An 18,880-nucleotide genomic window follows, 5' to 3' on the forward strand; every position below is an offset into this window, starting at 1 on the left:
TTATGGAAGTGACATCTCACCACCTTTGCCATATTATGTGTCCTAGTCAAGGCAGTGACATCTGTCGCCTTTGTTATATTCTGTTGGTTCTACTCTCTAGGCAGTGGAATGAACTGTCAAGGCCAGAGAATGATTATACGTGGGTGTGACTCACTGGGGATCATCTTAGAATGTGTCTGCCACACAGATCGGAAGACAGAAAAACGTGTATTGATCAGTTTCATAGAAGTGTTCAGAGATGGCTTGATTTTTATTAGACTTAGAAATGATTTACAGTTTAGAACTTCTTGTTTATTAGCTGTGTTAATATCTGAATTTTATGGCCTCTCTTTGTGAAATGGGAAGGGATAATCTACCTATTCCTTTATGTCTGATAAGGACCAGGTTTAATTATCTTTCGGAAGCTATAAAATGTGGCATTGTTAATAAAAGAGTAAGAAACTTCCCATTGTGAGGTTGAAAGTTGCTTTGGCCTAGATCCTGAGGTGAATAGATTTGGTGAAGGGACTGACACTTCTTCTCATCACTGAGAGATTAGTTCTATACTACTACTTAAGTAAATATGCAGAGTAGTTCATACATTTATTTGTTTATATGTGCAAACGTTCAAATATGTTTATTGAGCTACTTTGTACCAGAAGCAGAAAGGATCAGATTGGGAAGTTCTCTCTGTACTATCAACTCTTTCTTTATTAACCCAGGGCTTAGTGAGTCCCACATTTGTATGTGAACAGCATTTGTTTTGACTTCCTTGATATTTGTTGAATGAATAACAATTTTTTTTTTTTTTTTGAGACAGAGTCTCACTTTGTTGCACAGGCTAGAGTGAGTGCCATGGAGTCAGCCTAGCTCACAGCAACCTCAAACTCCTGAGCTCAAGCAATCCTCTTGCCTCAGCCTCCCAAGTAGCTGGGACTACAGGCATGCACCACCATTCCTGGCTAATTTTTTTCTATATATATTAGTTGGCCAATTAATTTCTTTCTATTTATAGTAGAGACGGGGTCTCGCTCCTGCTGAGGCTGGTTTCGAACTCCTGACCTCGAGCAATCTGCCTGCCTCGGCCTCCCAGAGTGCTAAGATTACAGGCATGAGCCACCGCGCCCGGCCTAATAATTTTTAATAATTGGGATCTCTTGTTTTATGTTTTTTGTGTTTTGTCTATGTTTTTCAGACAGGGCCTTGGTGTGTTGTCCTGGCCATAGTGTAGTGTTGTCATTGTAGCTCACTGCAACCTCAAACTCCTGGGCCCAAGTGATCCTTCTGCCTCAACCTCCTAAGTAGCTGGGACTACATAAGTTAGCCAGATGGAAGTAAAACTAGCCCAGAGAAGTAGAATACTGTTGGTAAAGAACTCTGCTCCAGGAGTGGTAGAACACATGTTGTTCACATATGTGGACCAGAATGTTCACAGGTGTGAACCACAATGCATTCTGGCCTTGTAAAGAATTATACCTACATGTGATTGAGTCATGAGACCTGTCAGCAAGGGTACTGACCTCAGTACACACCAAGGTCTTACTAGACATTGAGCTTCATTGTACAGGGGGAGGGAAAAAAAAAGTTGACATTTTTTTTTCATGAATTCTTAGGAGAGGTTGATAATGAGTGTTTATTTCATTATATCTAGAAAGGTGATATGAGCAATAAATATAATTCAGTGAACCCATTTGTGAACTATCTTGCTTTTTACTCACAAAACAGCCATAGTTGATTTTGAACTCAAGAATTTTGAAAACAATTTTTAAAAATCAGAAATGTCATTTTGAGTTTGCCTACATCTGAAATGATTAACAATATGCAATTTATGAACTATTATTTGTACTCTAGCCACATTTTATGGATTTCTATAGTTAACTAAATATGTTTTTATAAATATTAAGTTGCATTTCAGATAGGTAAGCACAGGCCTTATATTAAAAATCATTTGATAGTAAGAGTCCTGTTCTCATATTGATTAGAAGTCAAAGCAGGGGAAATCTGCTTATTATAGATAGTGGAGCATTACTTGGGACAATAGTCTCAGTTTGAGTAATAAGTTGTCCAAAGTTCAGTATTTAGTGCAGGTGTGTCAGTCCAGTTTTCTTACCAGTACACAGAGGGATTTAAATATAATACCTGTATAAAGGAAATACTTTTAAGTCCAAGGTGGTGGTTTCATAGCTTTCCTTATATTAGAGCCAAGTTCTTTCCTAAATTAAGAGGGAGTCAGTTGGAAGACTCACCTTTCTAATGTCTGTCTCAAAAATAGGCACTTCACAGCATATTTTGTGAGTGCTTTAGAAGTCATTGTACTACTTCTAGTCTAAACGCATTGTCACTTGCCTTAGGAACTATTAACAGTTTTCAACTGGTCTTTCCATTTGTACTTTTGTCCCCCTCTGGTCCATTTTCTATACTTCTAGACTGATCATTTAAAATATAAAGTCAGAATGATCCTTTAAAAATATTAAATATATAACCACTCACTTCCAGTAACCTAGTAAAAAAAAATTAAAAAAATATTAATATATAATGTGTGTATACATGTATGTGTGTGTGTAAAATATATACACATTGTGCTTACAATAAAATCCAACTCACTGTGGTCCTGCTGGGTGGTATCTGATCACCTTTCCAATCTTACTTCATACCACTCTTCCTTCCTAACTGAGCTGTAGCTACATTGGCCTTCCTTCAGTATTTCAAATATTTCTAGCTTTATGGTCTTTGCACATTTTGTACTCTCTGCCTAGAAGGTATTTCTTGGCATGTGACCCCCTACCCCCAACACACAAATGCAGTCACACATATAGTCATTGTTTTCTCTTTTTCTTTTTAAGCATAAGTTATATGTAAATAATGCTTTAAAATCTTAAGTGTATAATTTAATTAATTTTTCATATGTATATTCTCATGCAGCTACCACCCAGATTGTGATACAGAATTACTGGAATTACTTCTAGCACCTCAGAAGGTCTGTCCCCATTTGGTCCCTCTCACCAAACTACTATTATGACTTATTTTCCCATAAATTAATTGTCTATAAATGGAATCTATAAAAGCATAATCTCTTTAACACCTGGCTTTTTTCACTCACTATTATGTCTTGTACGTACATTCTTCACCTATCTTCTCATCTTCTAGGTCTCAGCTTAAAGGTGTCCTCTTTAGAGGAGCAGTCTTTGACCACTCTAAGTAGGTACACTCCCTGCCCTACTTGTCCTCTTCCTTTTGTCCAGGGTGGCAGGGGGTGGTCCGACATGCAGTGGTGTGTTAGATTAGATATCCTGATCTGAGCACTCTTATGGTTCTGAGGGTTTTGCCTTGGAAAGATTCTCTCAAACTCAGGCTGTGTCCTCAAGCCATTTTCAGGGCACTAAGTTAGCCTGGATTTATAGATTGTAGAGCCAGGTAAGTCACTGTAGGTCTTCCTGGATCACCTTCCTCATTCTCATTTCGTGTTATATGCCAAAACATCATTCCCGTGGAAAATAAAAATATTAATACATTTGACAAGCATTAACAAATAAAATCTAGTTAAACACCTTTAAAAGTTTGAATTTCATTGATTTTTTTTCATGGATGTATAGGATTTAAATTATTCTTCCTCTTAGTGATGCACAAGACATTTAGAGTTTGTTTATAGCAAGTGATATGTGACCTTGAAAAATATCAGATTTGTAAGTCTAGAGCACAGAGTGTTGTTTAGGTTTATTGTTTGTTGCTTTTTGTAATCTTATATTAACCTTTTCTTGCTGTACTTGAGCTCATCAGCTGTTATTGAATGTTAACAAACTGAAATCCAATTAGGTAACTGTCCTTGCATTTAGTTCTATAGTCTTTTCATACTTTATACTTTTTTTTTTTTCTTTTCATACTTCTACTGGTCTCCTAAAGTGGAGATTTAGCATTAAAGCTTCAGAATTTAAATGGAGGAGCTTTTCAAATAAAAATACCATTCGTTAAATACCTTCTTTTACATCTGAATTAAAATTATGGAAAGCTGCTGAATGTGACTCAGTTCAGCAAACATTTGAATTAAGAACATTGTACAGTTATGCTGTGTACCATATTATGTATTCATGTGATATGTTAAACCATTTTCTCTTCTGATTTTAACTTTTGTACTTTGTAATAGATGGCAGACTTTAAATGGGTGATTTTTCCAGCTTATCTGACCTGCTAACTAACTACATCATGTGGTTCTGGGTGCAGACTTTTGTGAAATAGAGGAGGACAGGCCCTCCTGCATTATCATCGGCAGCCTATAGGTTCCTATTGGTTTCAGATCTGAAAACTTAAATTCGGGAGATCCTGTTTAGAACTCCTTCGTACTGCTGAGGTTCCAGTGTAGCAATATCTATTATGTGGAAAGGCTCTGTAGAGTACTCTGCAAGTGAAAGTTGAAAGTTTAGAAAGAATTGAAAATTTAGTGAAATATTTGTAAGAACAGTAGTACAATTGCCCTCCCTTATCCTTGGGGGATATGTTTCAACAGCCACATGGATGCCTGAAATGATGGATAGTACCAAACCCTCTATATTAGGCTGTCTATCCATAGGTAGATTCCACATCCATGGATTCAACCAACCATGGATTGAAAATATTTTTAGAAGCCCCATAATAAAAAATAATACAACAACTAAAAACACAAATAATAATAATGCAGTATAACACCTATTTACGTAGCTTTTTTTTTCTTTTTTAAAGAGACGGGATCTCACTCTGTTGTCCAGGCTGGAGTGCAGTGGCATGGTCATAGCTCACTGTAGTCTTGAACTCCTGGACTCAAGCCATCCTCTTGGCTCACCCTCCCAAGTAACTAGGACTACAGGCATGTGCCACCACGCCTGGCTAAGCCTTTTACTTTTTGTAGTTTTTTACTTTTACTTTTTGCCCAGGCTGGTCTTGAACTTTTGGCCTCAAGTGTTCTCCCTGGTCTCCCAAAGTGCTGGGATTACAGATGTGAGCCACTGCACTGGGCTATATAGCATTTACATTGTATTAGGTATTATAAGTAATCTATTACTGGAGATGATTTAAAGTTTATGGGAATGAACAAAAAGAAAAAAGAAAGTACATGGGAGGATGTTCATAGATTATATGCAGATACTATGTCATTTTATATGGGAGACTTGCACATCTGTGGATTTTGATATTTGCAGAGGGTTCTGGAATCGATCCTCCATGGATACCGAGGGATGAACTGTATGTACTGTTTTTCCCTTTACATATATACCTATGATAAAGTTTAATTTATAAACTAGGCACAATACGAAATTAACAAGTAATATTTAATAATAGAATAGAACAATTATAACAGTATACTATAATAAAAATTATGTGAACTTGGTCTCTCTCTTAAAATATTTTAATGTACTATATTCACTTATTTTCTGACTGGATGACCGTGGGTAAAGTGAAACTTTGGATAAGGGGTTACTGCTGCATTAATTTAAATAGGCTCTTGCAGAGAGTCTAGATGCAGTTTCATAGTTTCTGACTCTGGCCAGTAGAAGCAAACCACATTGTCCATCATCATTTTATTACTACCACCTGTCTTTTGTCCAAGCTATCCCATTTTTGTCAGAATGGGTTGGAGAAACGGAAGAACCTTAGATATGGAATCTGTTGAATAAACATTTGACTTACTGGTTGACTCTTATTGCTAGCAGTATTTTAAACACTTTATTTACTTTTTTGTTCCATCACACTTTTAAGTTTTGAAACACTGAGAGTTATTTATTGCATATTCATAAAACATTCAGGAAGAAATTTTGATCTTTATCATTTTTAAAAAATTAGATACTCTAGTGATTACTATTTATTTTATATACATACTAAGCATAAACAAAACTTTTTCAAACATTTGACTAGTGTAACATCATTTAAATGTCTGATGGATGAATTAGATAATATTATCACAGATAATGCTGTGAACTTCTTGGGAGTATGAATTGTCTGTTACCAATTTTATATCCCTTCTTCCCAATTCCTAGTGGAATGCTTCCTACATACTCCAGTGTGTGTCAGATGAGTAAGTTACCAACATGAATCTTAAAGTTTTTGCATATTTATGTATGTATATCTGTTAAAATTTCCTTTGAATTCTTACTAAACAGCTCAGTAATTGGAGAATAAGCTTCATTACCACACAACCTTTCTTGATCTTTGCATATTTCTGCAGTCCACTTTCCTGCTATAGAGGATCTGTTATTCATTCCTTTGCTATTCAAAACACATTTAATACTTAGAGCTAATACCTATGTAGCACTTACTGTGGGCCAGGTACCGTTCTAAGGCTTCACATGTATTAACTTATGGAATCTTTATGACAAACCTTTGAGGTAAGGGCTATTATCTTCATTTTACAGGTGAAGAAACTAAGGCAGATAGGTTAAGTAAACTGCCCAAGGTCACACAGTAAGTGTGTTAGTAATGGTACTGAGGGGAAAAACACCTAGATTCCTATAAATTGAGAGGGATGAAGGAGGTTGAGAAGATTGTGGTCAGTGTTTGAATGCAAACAGTGTGCGTTTTACTGATTCTGTATAATAAGTGAGAACATGTAAATAACACATTCTGTACTGAAACACTGAATATAAAAGTTAATTGAGAGAGAAGGATGAGTCAGTGATCATCCTGGTAATTTGTACTCTGGGTGAATATGTGCTAATGAAATAACCCCTGTAGGATTAATTCCATGATTTGGGGTTGATCTTTAGATTTCCCCTGTGGCCGTTCCCTCGCCCTGTAAAAGTAATATCTGCCCTTACTTGACAGTCTGTGCCCCATTTATATTGCAATTCCAGTTTTGTTACTTAGATAAGTGTATCAAATAAGTAGATATATTCTCCAGGTTATTTTTGAGAAGTAGTGTTCTATTTTCTAGCAGACAAGCATTAACTCTGAATATTTTATTACATTTCTTAACAGTACAGTGCTGTAGATACCAATCCACTTTCTCTGTATGTTATGCATCCATTTTGGAACACTATTGTAAAGGTAAGATAATTAGTAGGCATGTACTTTTTGTTTTAGTTAAGCTTTAAATATTTTAACCTATTTTATGGAGTATGATAGATGCAGCTCTCCGTTTAGTAATATTTCTAGAGAAACTACCCTTCCCTTACTCACAGATGATCTACCTCATTGTTGAAATATAAGTTTATACTTTCTCATTTTTATAAAATGCTTTTTAAAATTTTCTAAAGTAGATATGTTATAATTGTAAAAATTTGCTGATTATAGAGCTATGTTAAATATAGAAGACAGAAAGAAATAAGAAATGCTAATGGAGATTATGGTTTTTTTTTTTTTTTTTTTGAGACAGAGTCTCACTTTGTTGTCCAGGCTAGAGTGAGTGCCGTGGCGTCAGCCTCGCTCACAGCAACCTCAAACTCCTGGCTCAAGCGATCCTTCTGCCTCAGCCTCCCGAGTAGCTGGGACTACAGGCATGCGCCACCATGCCCGGCTAATTTTTTTTTTTTTTAATATATATATCAGTTGGCCAATTAATTTCTTTCTATTTATAGTAGAGACGGGGTCTCGCTCTTATTCAGGCTGGTTTTGAACTCCTGACCTTGAGCAATCCGCCCGCCTCGGCCTCCCAGAGAGCTAGGATTACAGGCGTGAGCCACCGCGCCCGGCCTGAGATTATGGTTTACATTTTAATGTATATAATGCATTTAATGCATATAATGTTTGAGATTTATAGCTTTTATTGTAAAATTATAAAATTTATTAAATTTGCATGTTGTGGTATATATTGCATAGATATTTCTCTACTTTAATTATTTTGTAATTATTTTGAAAAAACAGGTATTTCCTACTTGGCTGGCTCCTAATCTGATAACTTTTTCTGGCTTTTTGCTGGTTGTATTCAATTTTCTACTTATGGCATACTTTGATCCTGACTTTTATGCTTCAGGTAAGAATACTATTTTAATATAAAATTTAAGATGTCTGAGTCGAGAAAAATGAGATGTGGTTGGTTATTTTCTGGTTCTATTAAAATGCTTGTATTTCTGAAAAGTTTTGGATATTATGTTGCTATGTAAAATGTCAGAGTTGTATATAAAAGCTAAGTTGTGTTTTCACAGTGTTATGTTTCCATGAAGCTCTAGAAATAGAATACCAACTTACCTATTGAATATAGATATGCTGTCTAAAAATCAGTGAGGTTTGGCAAAGAATAATTGGATTTAGGTGAAGATAGAAAATTAAGATTGAAATTTTGCCTGAAAATGAATGCAAGCGGGGCCCAATATACCTGTCAGTTCCAGGAATATCCTTTCCCCTTTCTTCTAAAGGAAATGTGATCTTTCCTTCTGCTCAGCATCCCTACTTGCCTTAAGTGACTCCCAGTTTCCTCTGGAAATGGTTCTTAGGCCTTAAATATTTATTGACAAGTCTGGACCCTCATACGGGAAGAGAGGAAGAAGGTGCTTTTGGAGCCAGCGTTCAGCCTGAGTCCACCCTTTTCTCCAATGTCTTCTCTCAGACCTATTCCTGTCTTCACTCAGGCCCACACTCAGCTTCTGCCCCAGGCCATAGGGGAGAGTCTGGAGTGTATTTGGGCCGAGGGGGGATAGTGGAAGACAGGATTTATTTTTATTGCTTAGCCAGTTGATCTAGTTGAGAGGAATAGAAAGATGGAGATAGATGAGTGTTTTTTGCATTCTAAGAGAATTTATTTTCCAGTAGGAATATTTATAAATGATATAGTCAGAAGGAATCTTAGTGTTATAATTCATCTTGTTGTGGGTTCAGCAGACCCTTTTGGACTGACCTGGAGAAACTAAGAACAACTGACATTGTTTTTGTAGGAAAATTTGGAGTTTCAAACACATGACTTTTAATATTATAGAAATTCTGAATATTGAAACTATACATATGCTGAACTTTATCAATTAAAACTTTTAGCCATAGCTTCTTTACATGTGATATGATCATTGAAGTCTTAAGTACTAACTTCGAAGGATAAGAAGATCATAAAGTACCACATGAATGATAAGTAAGGTTAAATTTCATTAAGCATGATTTGGGTAATGTGTTCTTTATATATATATATATATATATTATATATATACATAATATATATATATATTTATTTATTTATTTTGAGACAGAGTCTCGCTTTGTTGCCCAGGCTAGAGTGAGTGCCATGGCATCAGCCTAGCTCACAGCAACCTCAAACTCCTGGGCTCAGGCAATCCTCCTGCCTCAGCCTCCCGAGTAGCTGGGACTACAGGCATGCGCCACCATGCCCAGCTAATTTTTCTATGTATTTTTTCTATGTATTTTTAGTTGGCCAATTAATTTCTTTCTATTTATAGTAGAGACGGGGTCTCACTCTTGCTCAGGCTGGTTTTGAACTCCTGACCTTGAGCAATCCGCCGCCTCGGTCTCCCAGAGTGCTAGGATTATAGGCGTGAGCCACCGCACCCGGCCTATATATATTTTTAATACTCATGACACCCTAAAAAAATGTATCTTTGTAAATAGAAATATTTTCCCTGACTACTCTAAATAAGATTAATTACTTAGTTATTGAGAGACCTTAAAATATATAAATGTTATATATATATATTTTCTCAAATCATAGAACTTGAAGGACCAGATAACCCATCTATTCCCAGTGTATTTGGGAAAAACAAGGCAGGAGAGATTAACTGATGTATTTAAGGTCATACTGCTCATTGATTACAGAGCCAGGACTACAACCCAGACTTCCTGGTTATCAGTTGTTTTGTCACAGGGGAAAAAGAATGAGGTCCAGACATTTCAGAATGATTATGATGCCCAAATCATCCAGTTGAGGTAATCTATCTATACCCAAATCAAATGGTCTTTGTTTAGCTAATTGATAATGGTGAGAAAGCATAGAGTGAAGGCTCAATACATGTTTGTAGTATAATCAGAAACAAGGATTAAAAACAATCATTTTTTAAATTCCAAAAATATATTATTTTTTATTCTAAACACATAGGTAATTTTCAAGTAAGGATGAACCCTCAATCTTGAATTATGATAAAAACTCAAAATAAATGTTTACTTTTTATGAGGGGCTGAGGAGTTACTACTTTGGTTTTGTCAGAATTTCCTGATATGTATTAATATTTACCTACTTCTGCATTCAGAATATATTGTCAAGTACTTTAACCTCTAATTAACAAATGGAAACATTTCTCATGCAGTATATGCTGTGATAAGAACTATTGTACTTAGTTAAACTGTATTAAAATCTTATTTACTTTCCTTTGCAGCACCAGGTCAAAAGCATGTACCTGATTGGGTTTGGATTGTAGTGGGCATCCTCAACTTTATAGCCTACACTCTAGGTAAGAAATTGGTAAATACTCATTTTAGTCAGTGGCGGGTGAATCGGCAAGGAGAATCACCCACTAAATTAACATTTTCTCCTATGCTTAATTCATTTTTTTTTTTTTTTTTTTTTTTTTGAGACAGAGTCTTGCTTTGTTGTCCAGGCTAGAGTGAGTGCCATGGCGTCAGCCTAGCTCACAGCAACCTCAAACTCCTGGGCTCAAGCGATCCTACTGCCTCAGCCTCCCAAGTAGCTGGGACTACAGGCATGTGCCACGATGCCCAGCTAATTTTTTATATATATATCAGTTGGCCAATTAATTTCTTTGTATTTATAGTAGAGACGGGGTCTCACTCTTGCTCAGGCTGGTTTTGAACTCCTGACCTTGAGCAATCCGCCCACCTCGGCCTCCCAGAGAGCTAGGATTACAGGCGTGAGCCACCGCGCCCGGCCTGCTTAATTCATTTTTAACTGGAGTTTATTAGTATCCTGTTGAAACTGATAAATATGTTTTGAATTTCTCTATGAAAAATATTGTCATTCATTGGTAGGGATTCACAGAATAAGATGGGAGTTGGCAAACTTCTACTCGTGGGCCAAATCTGCCCCATTGCCTGTTTTTGTAAGTAAAGTTTTATTTGGAACACAGCTTATTCCTTTACGTATTGTCTATGGTTGCTTTCCTGCAATAAAGACACAGTTGAGTAGTTGCAACAGAGAGCGCATGTCCCACAAAGCCTAAAATATTTATCATCTTGTCCTTAACAAAAAATATTTGCCAATTTTTAGAATAAGATATCATTTTTTGCTTAAGTTTGGGAAGCAATACAAATATTTGCAGATATTTACTTGCCTGCTTGTTTGTTGTCTGTCTGTTCTAACTAAAATGTTAGGTCCATGAGAGTTAGTACTGTTTTGTTCACTGCTCTATCCCCAGCATGTAGAATATTGCCTAACTCATAGTAGGCACTCAGTAAAGAGTTTTTTTAAATGCATGTAAAATAGCAGAACCTGACTTCAAGTCGCTTAGATCTCTTTAGATAAAAATGACTTGTTCTGGCTAGGCGCGGTGGCTCACGCCTGTAATCCTAGCTCTCTGGGAGGCCGAGGCGGGCGGATTGCTCAAGGTCGGGAGTTCGAAACCAGCCTGAGCAAGAGCGAGACCCCGTCTCTACTATAAATAGAAAGAAACTAATTGGCCAACTAATATATATAGAAAAAATTAGCCGGGCATGGTGGCTCATGCCTGTAGTCCCAGCTACTTGGGAGGCTGAGACAGAAGGATCACTTGAGCCCAGGAGTTTGAGGTTGCTGTGAGCTAGGCTGACGCCACGGCACTCACTCTAGCCTAGGCAACAAAGCGAGACTCTGTCTCAAAAAAAAAAAAAAAAAAAATGACTTGTTCTCATAAAACCAGTGTAACCTGCTACATGATTAAAGGCTGGCATGGTGGATGACCAAAACCGTAAGAGTTTGGAGAAGGAAGACATTGGTGAAGTCTAGAATTGGGTAAAGCTTAGTTAAAAGTTACATAATTGGGTGGAGACTTTTGTGCATTTTTGTTAAAGACTAGCAGGTTTTCAAGTGCTGCTAAAGGATGTCATTGTAAAGGACTGCGGAGAAGAATAGAGACGTTTGAAGTATTAATACCATCTACCTGTTGTTTGAGGTCCACAATTTTCTGGCAAAAATCTTGACCTAGCATGAACTACTTGTTGCAAAACCTGTCTTGAGAGGCTGGGTGCGGTGGCTCACGCCTGTAATCCTAGCACTCTGGGAGGCCGAGGCAGGTGGATTGCTCAAGGTCAGGAGTTCGAAACCAGCCTGAGCAAGAGCGAGACCCTATCTCTAACTATAAATAGAAAGTAATTCAGTGGCCAACTAATATATATAGAAAAAATTAGCCGGGCATGGTGGCACATGCCTGTAGTCCCAGCTACTTGGGAGGCTGAGGCAGAAGGATTGCTTGAGCCTAGGAGTTTGAGGTTGCTGTGAGCTAGGCTGACGCCATGGCACTCACTCTAGCCTGGGCAACAAAGCGAGACTCTGTCTCAAAAAAACCCCAAAAAAACAAAAGCCTGTCTTGAACTAACATGAGGCAGTTTATAATCTTTATTCTATTTAGTGAGACTATGGGTTTTGCTGCAGAAATATTAATGTGTTTAATCACAGGATGCTGCCCTAAGTCCTACTGGGAGGGGGAGTCTCTTGTAATATATGGTATATGCCCTGAATTACCTTTTTGTTTTTGTTTTTGTTTTTTTGAGACAGAGTCTCACTTGGTTGCCCAGGCTAGAGTGAGTGCCATGGCGTCAGCCTAGCTCACAGCAACCTCAAACTCCTGGGCTCAAGCAATCTTTCTGCCTCAGCCTCCCGAGTAGCTAGGACTACAGGCATGTGCCACCATGTCCGGCTAATTTTTTCTATATATATTAGTTGGCCACTGAATTACTTTCTAGTTATAGTAGAGACGGGGTCTCACTCTTGCTCAGGCTGGTTTCGAACTCCTGACCTCGAGCAATCCGCCCGCCTCAGCCTCCCAGAGTGCTAGGATTACAGGCGTGAGCCACTGCACCCGGCCGCTGAATTACCTTTTTAGGAAAAAAAATCTGCAACGTATCTAGACCTCAGACTTGTGGAGCTGGAATGGGTTCAGTGAGAAAATGTATAAAACCTGATTAATTAGGTAGTTCATGAATCCAATATTGTTACAACTGCATAGGAGTTGCACTGAAAATAGGAAATTGTAAACCCAGTGAATAACAAGAAGGCTTTAGAAAATATTTTAGCTACTTAAGAGCAAAAATTTCTGAACCCTGTATAACAGAGATTTGTAGTATTTGGGCAGGAGTTTGGGTTCCATACATTCATTTATTCCTTCGGCAATATTTATAAAGGTCCTCTGCCACAGATCGAGCTAGGCAGTGGGGATAATTCTATGGTGAGCACAGTAAACACAGTAATTATAGGAATTTTAATTCCTCAAATCTGAATCTTTACAAGTAGCCTAATTCTAATGCACTTAATTAATAAAACTATTTCTTTTGTGGGTGGGGGGTGGATTTTATAATTCAGTGGAACAGGCTCTCTTTCACAGGCTTCTTTGTTTCTGCCCCTAAATGAAGCATTCCATTGTGCTTTAGCCTTAACTCTCTCTTCTCCTCATTCCTCTGATAATCTTGATTCTCACTTAACATTCTTTCTTGAGATGATTCCCACGTTTATATCTGGCCCTTTTCTATCTTCTGAGTTGCTAGTAGGTACCATTGGATTGAGTTGCTTGACATTACCCTGTGGATATCCTGCCAGCTCTTCAATTTCAGTATCTAAAATTGTACTCTGGATCTTTTCCATCAGGCTTGCTGCTGCTTCTAACTTCCTTCTTTCTGTTAACACTACCACTCTCTTAGTTACTCAGACTAGAAACTTTGCAGATTGTCTTTTTCTCCTTAGGCCTTACATCTTATCTTTTGCTGCATTCTGTCATTTTCATCTCCTTAATGTCTTACCTGACCACAGCCTTTCATTCCCACAGCATTGCATCTCAATTTAGGCTTACCAGTTAGTGTCCCTCTCTCTAGCCTGTCAGTCACTCTGACTCAGGTGACTCTTCCTAAGTATTGCTTTCATTCTTATTATTTCCCTACTCAGATATCTTTAGTGAATCCCCATACTCCTTAAAACTTTTAAACTGACTCACACCTCTTTTCTAGCCTTTTTGTATACTGCCCTCTTCACATACTAGTTTCTAGTCAAGCTAAACTACTTGGCATTTTCTGAACATGCCTCGTACTTTTCCATCTCAGTGTTTTTTGCTGATGGCGCTCCCTCCTCCTGAAAGAGTATGCTCTTTTATCTCTTACCTACTGAAATCCAGCTCATTCTTTATGTTCCCTCTCACCTTTCATCTTGCCTGAAAAGGCATTCTAGATTACCTTGGGCTGAAGAGAACCCTTCCCTTTGTGTACTCTTTTATGGTTTGTGACATACCATACTTTTAATTATCATGTTTTGTCCTTTTCTCAATTGTAAACAGTCTAAGGGCAGAAGCTAAGTTTATTCTTACAATCTTTTTAGCACCAAGAATAGTGCATTGCACAAATATAAATTCTTATATTTGCTTAAGTACCACCTATGTACATTTTCTGAAAGCACTTAAAATTGTGGAGGAGACAATAGATGTGTAACAAAGTGACTATAGGCTGGGTGCAGTGGCTCCTGCCTGTAATTCCAACACTTTGGGAGACTGAGGCAGGAGGATTGCTTGGGGCCAGGAGTTGACACCAGTCTGGGCAACATAGTGATACCCTGTCTTGGCCTCCCTTCCCCTCCACAAAAAAAGAAGTGACTATAATTTCAAACAGAATGAAATAGCTGTTGTGACTAAAGTACTTTTGGATCCTAGAGCAAGAAGAGGTTAGAGAAATTGTAACGAATAGTTATTGAATGTTTTCTGAAGGTTTGAGAATTTGTGGCTAGTAGGACAACTCAATTGTTTAGCAGATTTGGAGGTATTAAGTCCATTTAAAATGCCTCCTAAAATTGACACCATTCAGTGTGGTACAACATATTTTTATTTTTAGATTAAACTTTAAGAAGTGAAACATTTTATTTCTGAAATCTTTGAATTGTAGGAATTAAAGATGGCTGGTAGCTATACTTAACATTCCTATGGTATGCTGATTTGTTTTGTTTTTTCTTCCAGTTTATTAAAGAAGATGTTTTCCAAACTGGTACATATATTGAACTTTTCCTGTGGTATATGTTTTTGTTGCAGATGGTGTGGATGGAAAGCAAGCTCGTAGAACCAATTCCAGCACTCCCTTAGGGGAACTTTTTGACCATGGCCTGGATAGTTGGTCATGTGTTTACTTTGTTGTAACTGTGTATTCCATCTTTGGACGAGGATCAACTGGTGTCAGTGTTTTTGTTCTTTACCTATTGCTATGGGTAGTATTGTTTTCTTTCATCCTTTCCCATTGGGAAAAGTATAACACAGGGATTCTTTTCCTGCCATGGGGATATGACATTAGCCAGGTGGTAAGTATGTGTTCTGCCTTAAATTTTCAATATTGCCATAATATTTTTGGAAAGTTTTTGTCATTCCTTCTTTACTGCCATTATGCTTTTTTGATTAGAACTTATGTGTGCTTTACAATTTTTTATTTTATTTTATTTTTACTTATGGAAAATTTCAAACATATAAAAAAGTAGAGAGAATAGTATAATGAACCTTTATGTACCCATTACTTAGCTTTAGCAATTAGCAACATGTGGCCAGTTTAGTTGCATGTATATGTTTTAAAGGAAATTTCTTATGTGATGAATATTTTGCTTATATATTTCTAAATGATAATGACTTCTTTTAAAAAAGTAATCACAATGCCATTATGTGAAAAATTTAACAATTTCTTAATGTTATTAAATATTCACTTGAACTGTTGGTTTTATAAAGAAAGATGTGCACATTTAATTAAATTGTTGGCTTTTCATCTTCATTGCCAACTTTTCATTGAAATAGAGAGATTTCTTTTCTCTTACTTTAATAGGCTTGCTATTAACTTTCCCTGCCTACAAATTGCAGCTTTTTGTGTTGCTATTTTGTCCATTTGCACCTAAGTCTCCAGTAAAGAAACCAGAAGTTGGAGTGTGTTTGTGGAGGGAAATGGTGGGGTATGCAAATTGAATTATCATATAACTTAACCAATTTATGAGGTGCCTGTAAAGTGCTCCATGCATTGTCTGTAAGTTATTTTGTAGCATTGTTGGCTAAAAAGACATATTTTTAAAGGTAAGAAGACTTGCCATATCCCAAATTTAAGCATACTTTTTGCTTTTACTAAAATTGTTTGACTAGACTTAAAGCTTCATAAAGCATTGTTGACTCTTGATCTTTCAGCTGTTAATGCTTCTGTATGCTTTTGTCTGCATTTTCCTTTCAGACTATTTCTTTTGTCTACATAGTGACTGCAGTTGTGGGAGTTGAGGCCTGGTATGAACCTTTCCTGTTTAATTTCTTATATAGAGACCTATTCACTACAATGATTATTGGTAAGAAGCTCCATGTTGAAGCCTGTTTTAACCATCACTTTGTTATCAAAAGTCACTGTTTGACTATAACAATCAACAGCAACCCCCCAAGCCCCGCCAACCTCCAGAACAACCCCATAACCCTATAGGATTTCAAGCTAATTTTGTTTTTTTGTTCAGCACCAAGCTGATTTCTGATTGGAGGGAAATATCAGAATAGATCACAAAAGCCTGGTAAAGTAACTATTCATCGATTAATCTAGACTGTATTGGAGGATCTGCATTTAGGTGGACATTTGGTATAGATTTCATATTTATCTCAAAGTTAGAGATTGTAAGTATTTGTGAATACAATAGATGGAATAGAGATTATTTTATAATATATCTACTCCAAAAATTAAACCTATATTCCCCTCAGATACCTTCTGAATGCTAGTTAAAGGTTTTGGTAGTGATAATGTTTCCCTTTTGATTTTAGCCAAAGGGGATAACTGTAGGATAATTGACTGAGTACCGGAGAGTGTTAGTGGTACGGAAAGAGGCAAAGAAGAAGAGGAATCTGGGTGGTTAGTTTGGGGCACCATGAGTGGCCTTATGGACCTTTGTAGAAGTAAAAAGGCATACATGTGGACTATCCTCTGGTCCCTTATCTAAAAAAATCACCCTATTTCTTTCTATTGGTGAACCTTGGTAATGGAATGGGAACAAGATAAGGCTTAGAACCTCTTCAGAGGAGTTGGGCCTTTTTCTGTTGCTCTGGACTGCACGTAATTTAGGAGCTACCTTGTAATGTGTCAAATGTTCATATTATGGTACCTGTATAAACTGTTATTTCTTTACCTTGAAAATGCTATTTTTCTGTTCCTATCATGTAGCAAATCTTTTGATTTAAGAAGCTTGTCCCAAGACAGCTTTGTTGCATTTAACATTTAAGTGTTAAATTTAAAGATAGGATAGGATCCTCTGACATATGACACATATTTTTGATTGTTGAGTAGGTACTTTAATAGGCACACTTTTCTTTATAACTTATAAATTTATCTGAATTCTTCCTTCTGAAATAAAACAAAAGCTCATGTTTCTGTACTAATAAATCAACTTTCCTGGTACTCAGTTTGAGCAGATACAAATGGATAAAAGTTTCTTAGAGTTTAAGCCATTTAGTTTCTGCTGATACAATATATGGTGCTGGGGTGACGGGGCTGGACTAGAGCCTCAGTGTGCGGTGGAGGATGATACAAAGTTGGTAGCAGGTGGAGTGGCTTCTGTCTGCCATTATGTAAGATTGTTGTCTTTGGATACAACAGACAGGCTACCAAGCTAGAAAGCAGGATTCCCCCTCCTTTTTTCCCCTTCTTTTTATTGTGTAAAAAAAAATGTGAACATCTGCATTCTTTGTAATATTTCTATTTTTATATAATAAATCCCTATATACCATTACCCATGTCAACAGTTTTCAGTACCATTGCCAATCTTGTTTGAAATGCACCACTACTCTCTAACTCCTGGGTTGTTGTATAATGTATAGTCCATCAGACTTATCCAATTGATTTTGCCTTAATTTTTTTCCCAGCAATTTGAATATATCATTTTAATGTCCTCTGACATTCATTTTTTTCTGAATCAGATTGTATATCATTGTCACTCTCTATGTCATGGGTTATTTTTCTCTTGTTTTGAGATTCTCTCTTTATCTTTGGCTTTCAGAAGTGTGACTGTGCTATACCTAGGTGTGGTTTTCTTTGTATTTGTCCTTCTTGGTATTTATTCAGCTTGTTGGGTCTGTTGGATATGTAAGTTAATATTTTTGAATAAATGTGAGAAATTTTCAGCCAGTTTATCTTAACATTTCTCTTATTATGAATAAATTTTTCTAGTGTTAAGAGCTATTTGTATTTTTTTGTATTTAATGTATCTCAAGCTTATGTTTTTCTATAGAGTTGTTGGCCATTTCCTTTATTTTTAGAAGCTCTTCACATATTAGGTATAGTAATCCTTTGTTTTGGTATGGATTATAATTTTCTCCTTATTGTACATCTTTTTAACTTTTCTGAAGGTACTTTTTGTCTTGGTGGCTTAAATGAAATTCCTGTTTAATAAGTAAGTTGGAAATGTGAGGAACCAGAATATGTTTTATGACCATGTTATCCTTGGACTGGATATCATTCCACTTGATCCTTTTTAATGAATTCTACTTTGAGTTTTCTATAACTGTTAAGTTTCCATTATTATGAAGTCTGGGCCTTCAGTTAGGGCAATGCACAAAGCAGGTCTGGATATGTATGGGTTCTATCACTGTTATGTACTTGAACTATAGAATTTAATAGATAAATATGGATAAATATGGCCGGGCGTGGTGACTTACGCCTGTAATCCTAGCACTCTGAGAGGCTGAGGTGGGTGGATTGTTTGAGCTCAGTAGTTCGAGACCAGCCTGCGCAAGAGCGAGACCCCGTCTATACTAAAAAAAATAGAAAGAAATTAGCTGGAGAGCTAAAAATATATAGAAAAAATTAGCTGGGCATGGTGGCACATGCCTGT

At 36.8% G+C, this 18,880-nt stretch overlaps 1 protein-coding gene across 1 annotated transcript in view; it reads left to right on the plus strand.

The window, feature by feature from the left end:
* SELENOI (selenoprotein I) overlaps positions 1-18,880 on the plus strand; it is a 42,692-nt gene that overhangs the window by 8,113 nt on the left and 15,699 nt on the right. Inside the window, exons 2-6 of the mRNA XM_012788172.3 lie at positions 6,919-6,987; positions 7,804-7,912; positions 10,251-10,325; positions 15,087-15,349; positions 16,252-16,360. Coding sequence (XP_012643626.2) covers positions 6,919-6,987; positions 7,804-7,912; positions 10,251-10,325; positions 15,087-15,349; positions 16,252-16,360 — 625 coding nt within the window. The remainder of the gene's footprint in view (positions 1-6,918; positions 6,988-7,803; positions 7,913-10,250; positions 10,326-15,086; positions 15,350-16,251; positions 16,361-18,880) is intronic.

This window comes from Microcebus murinus, chromosome 3, assembly GCF_040939455.1.
Source record: "Microcebus murinus isolate Inina chromosome 3, M.murinus_Inina_mat1.0, whole genome shotgun sequence".
In the NCBI taxonomy this organism is placed as follows: Eukaryota; Metazoa; Chordata; class Mammalia; order Primates; family Cheirogaleidae; genus Microcebus; species Microcebus murinus.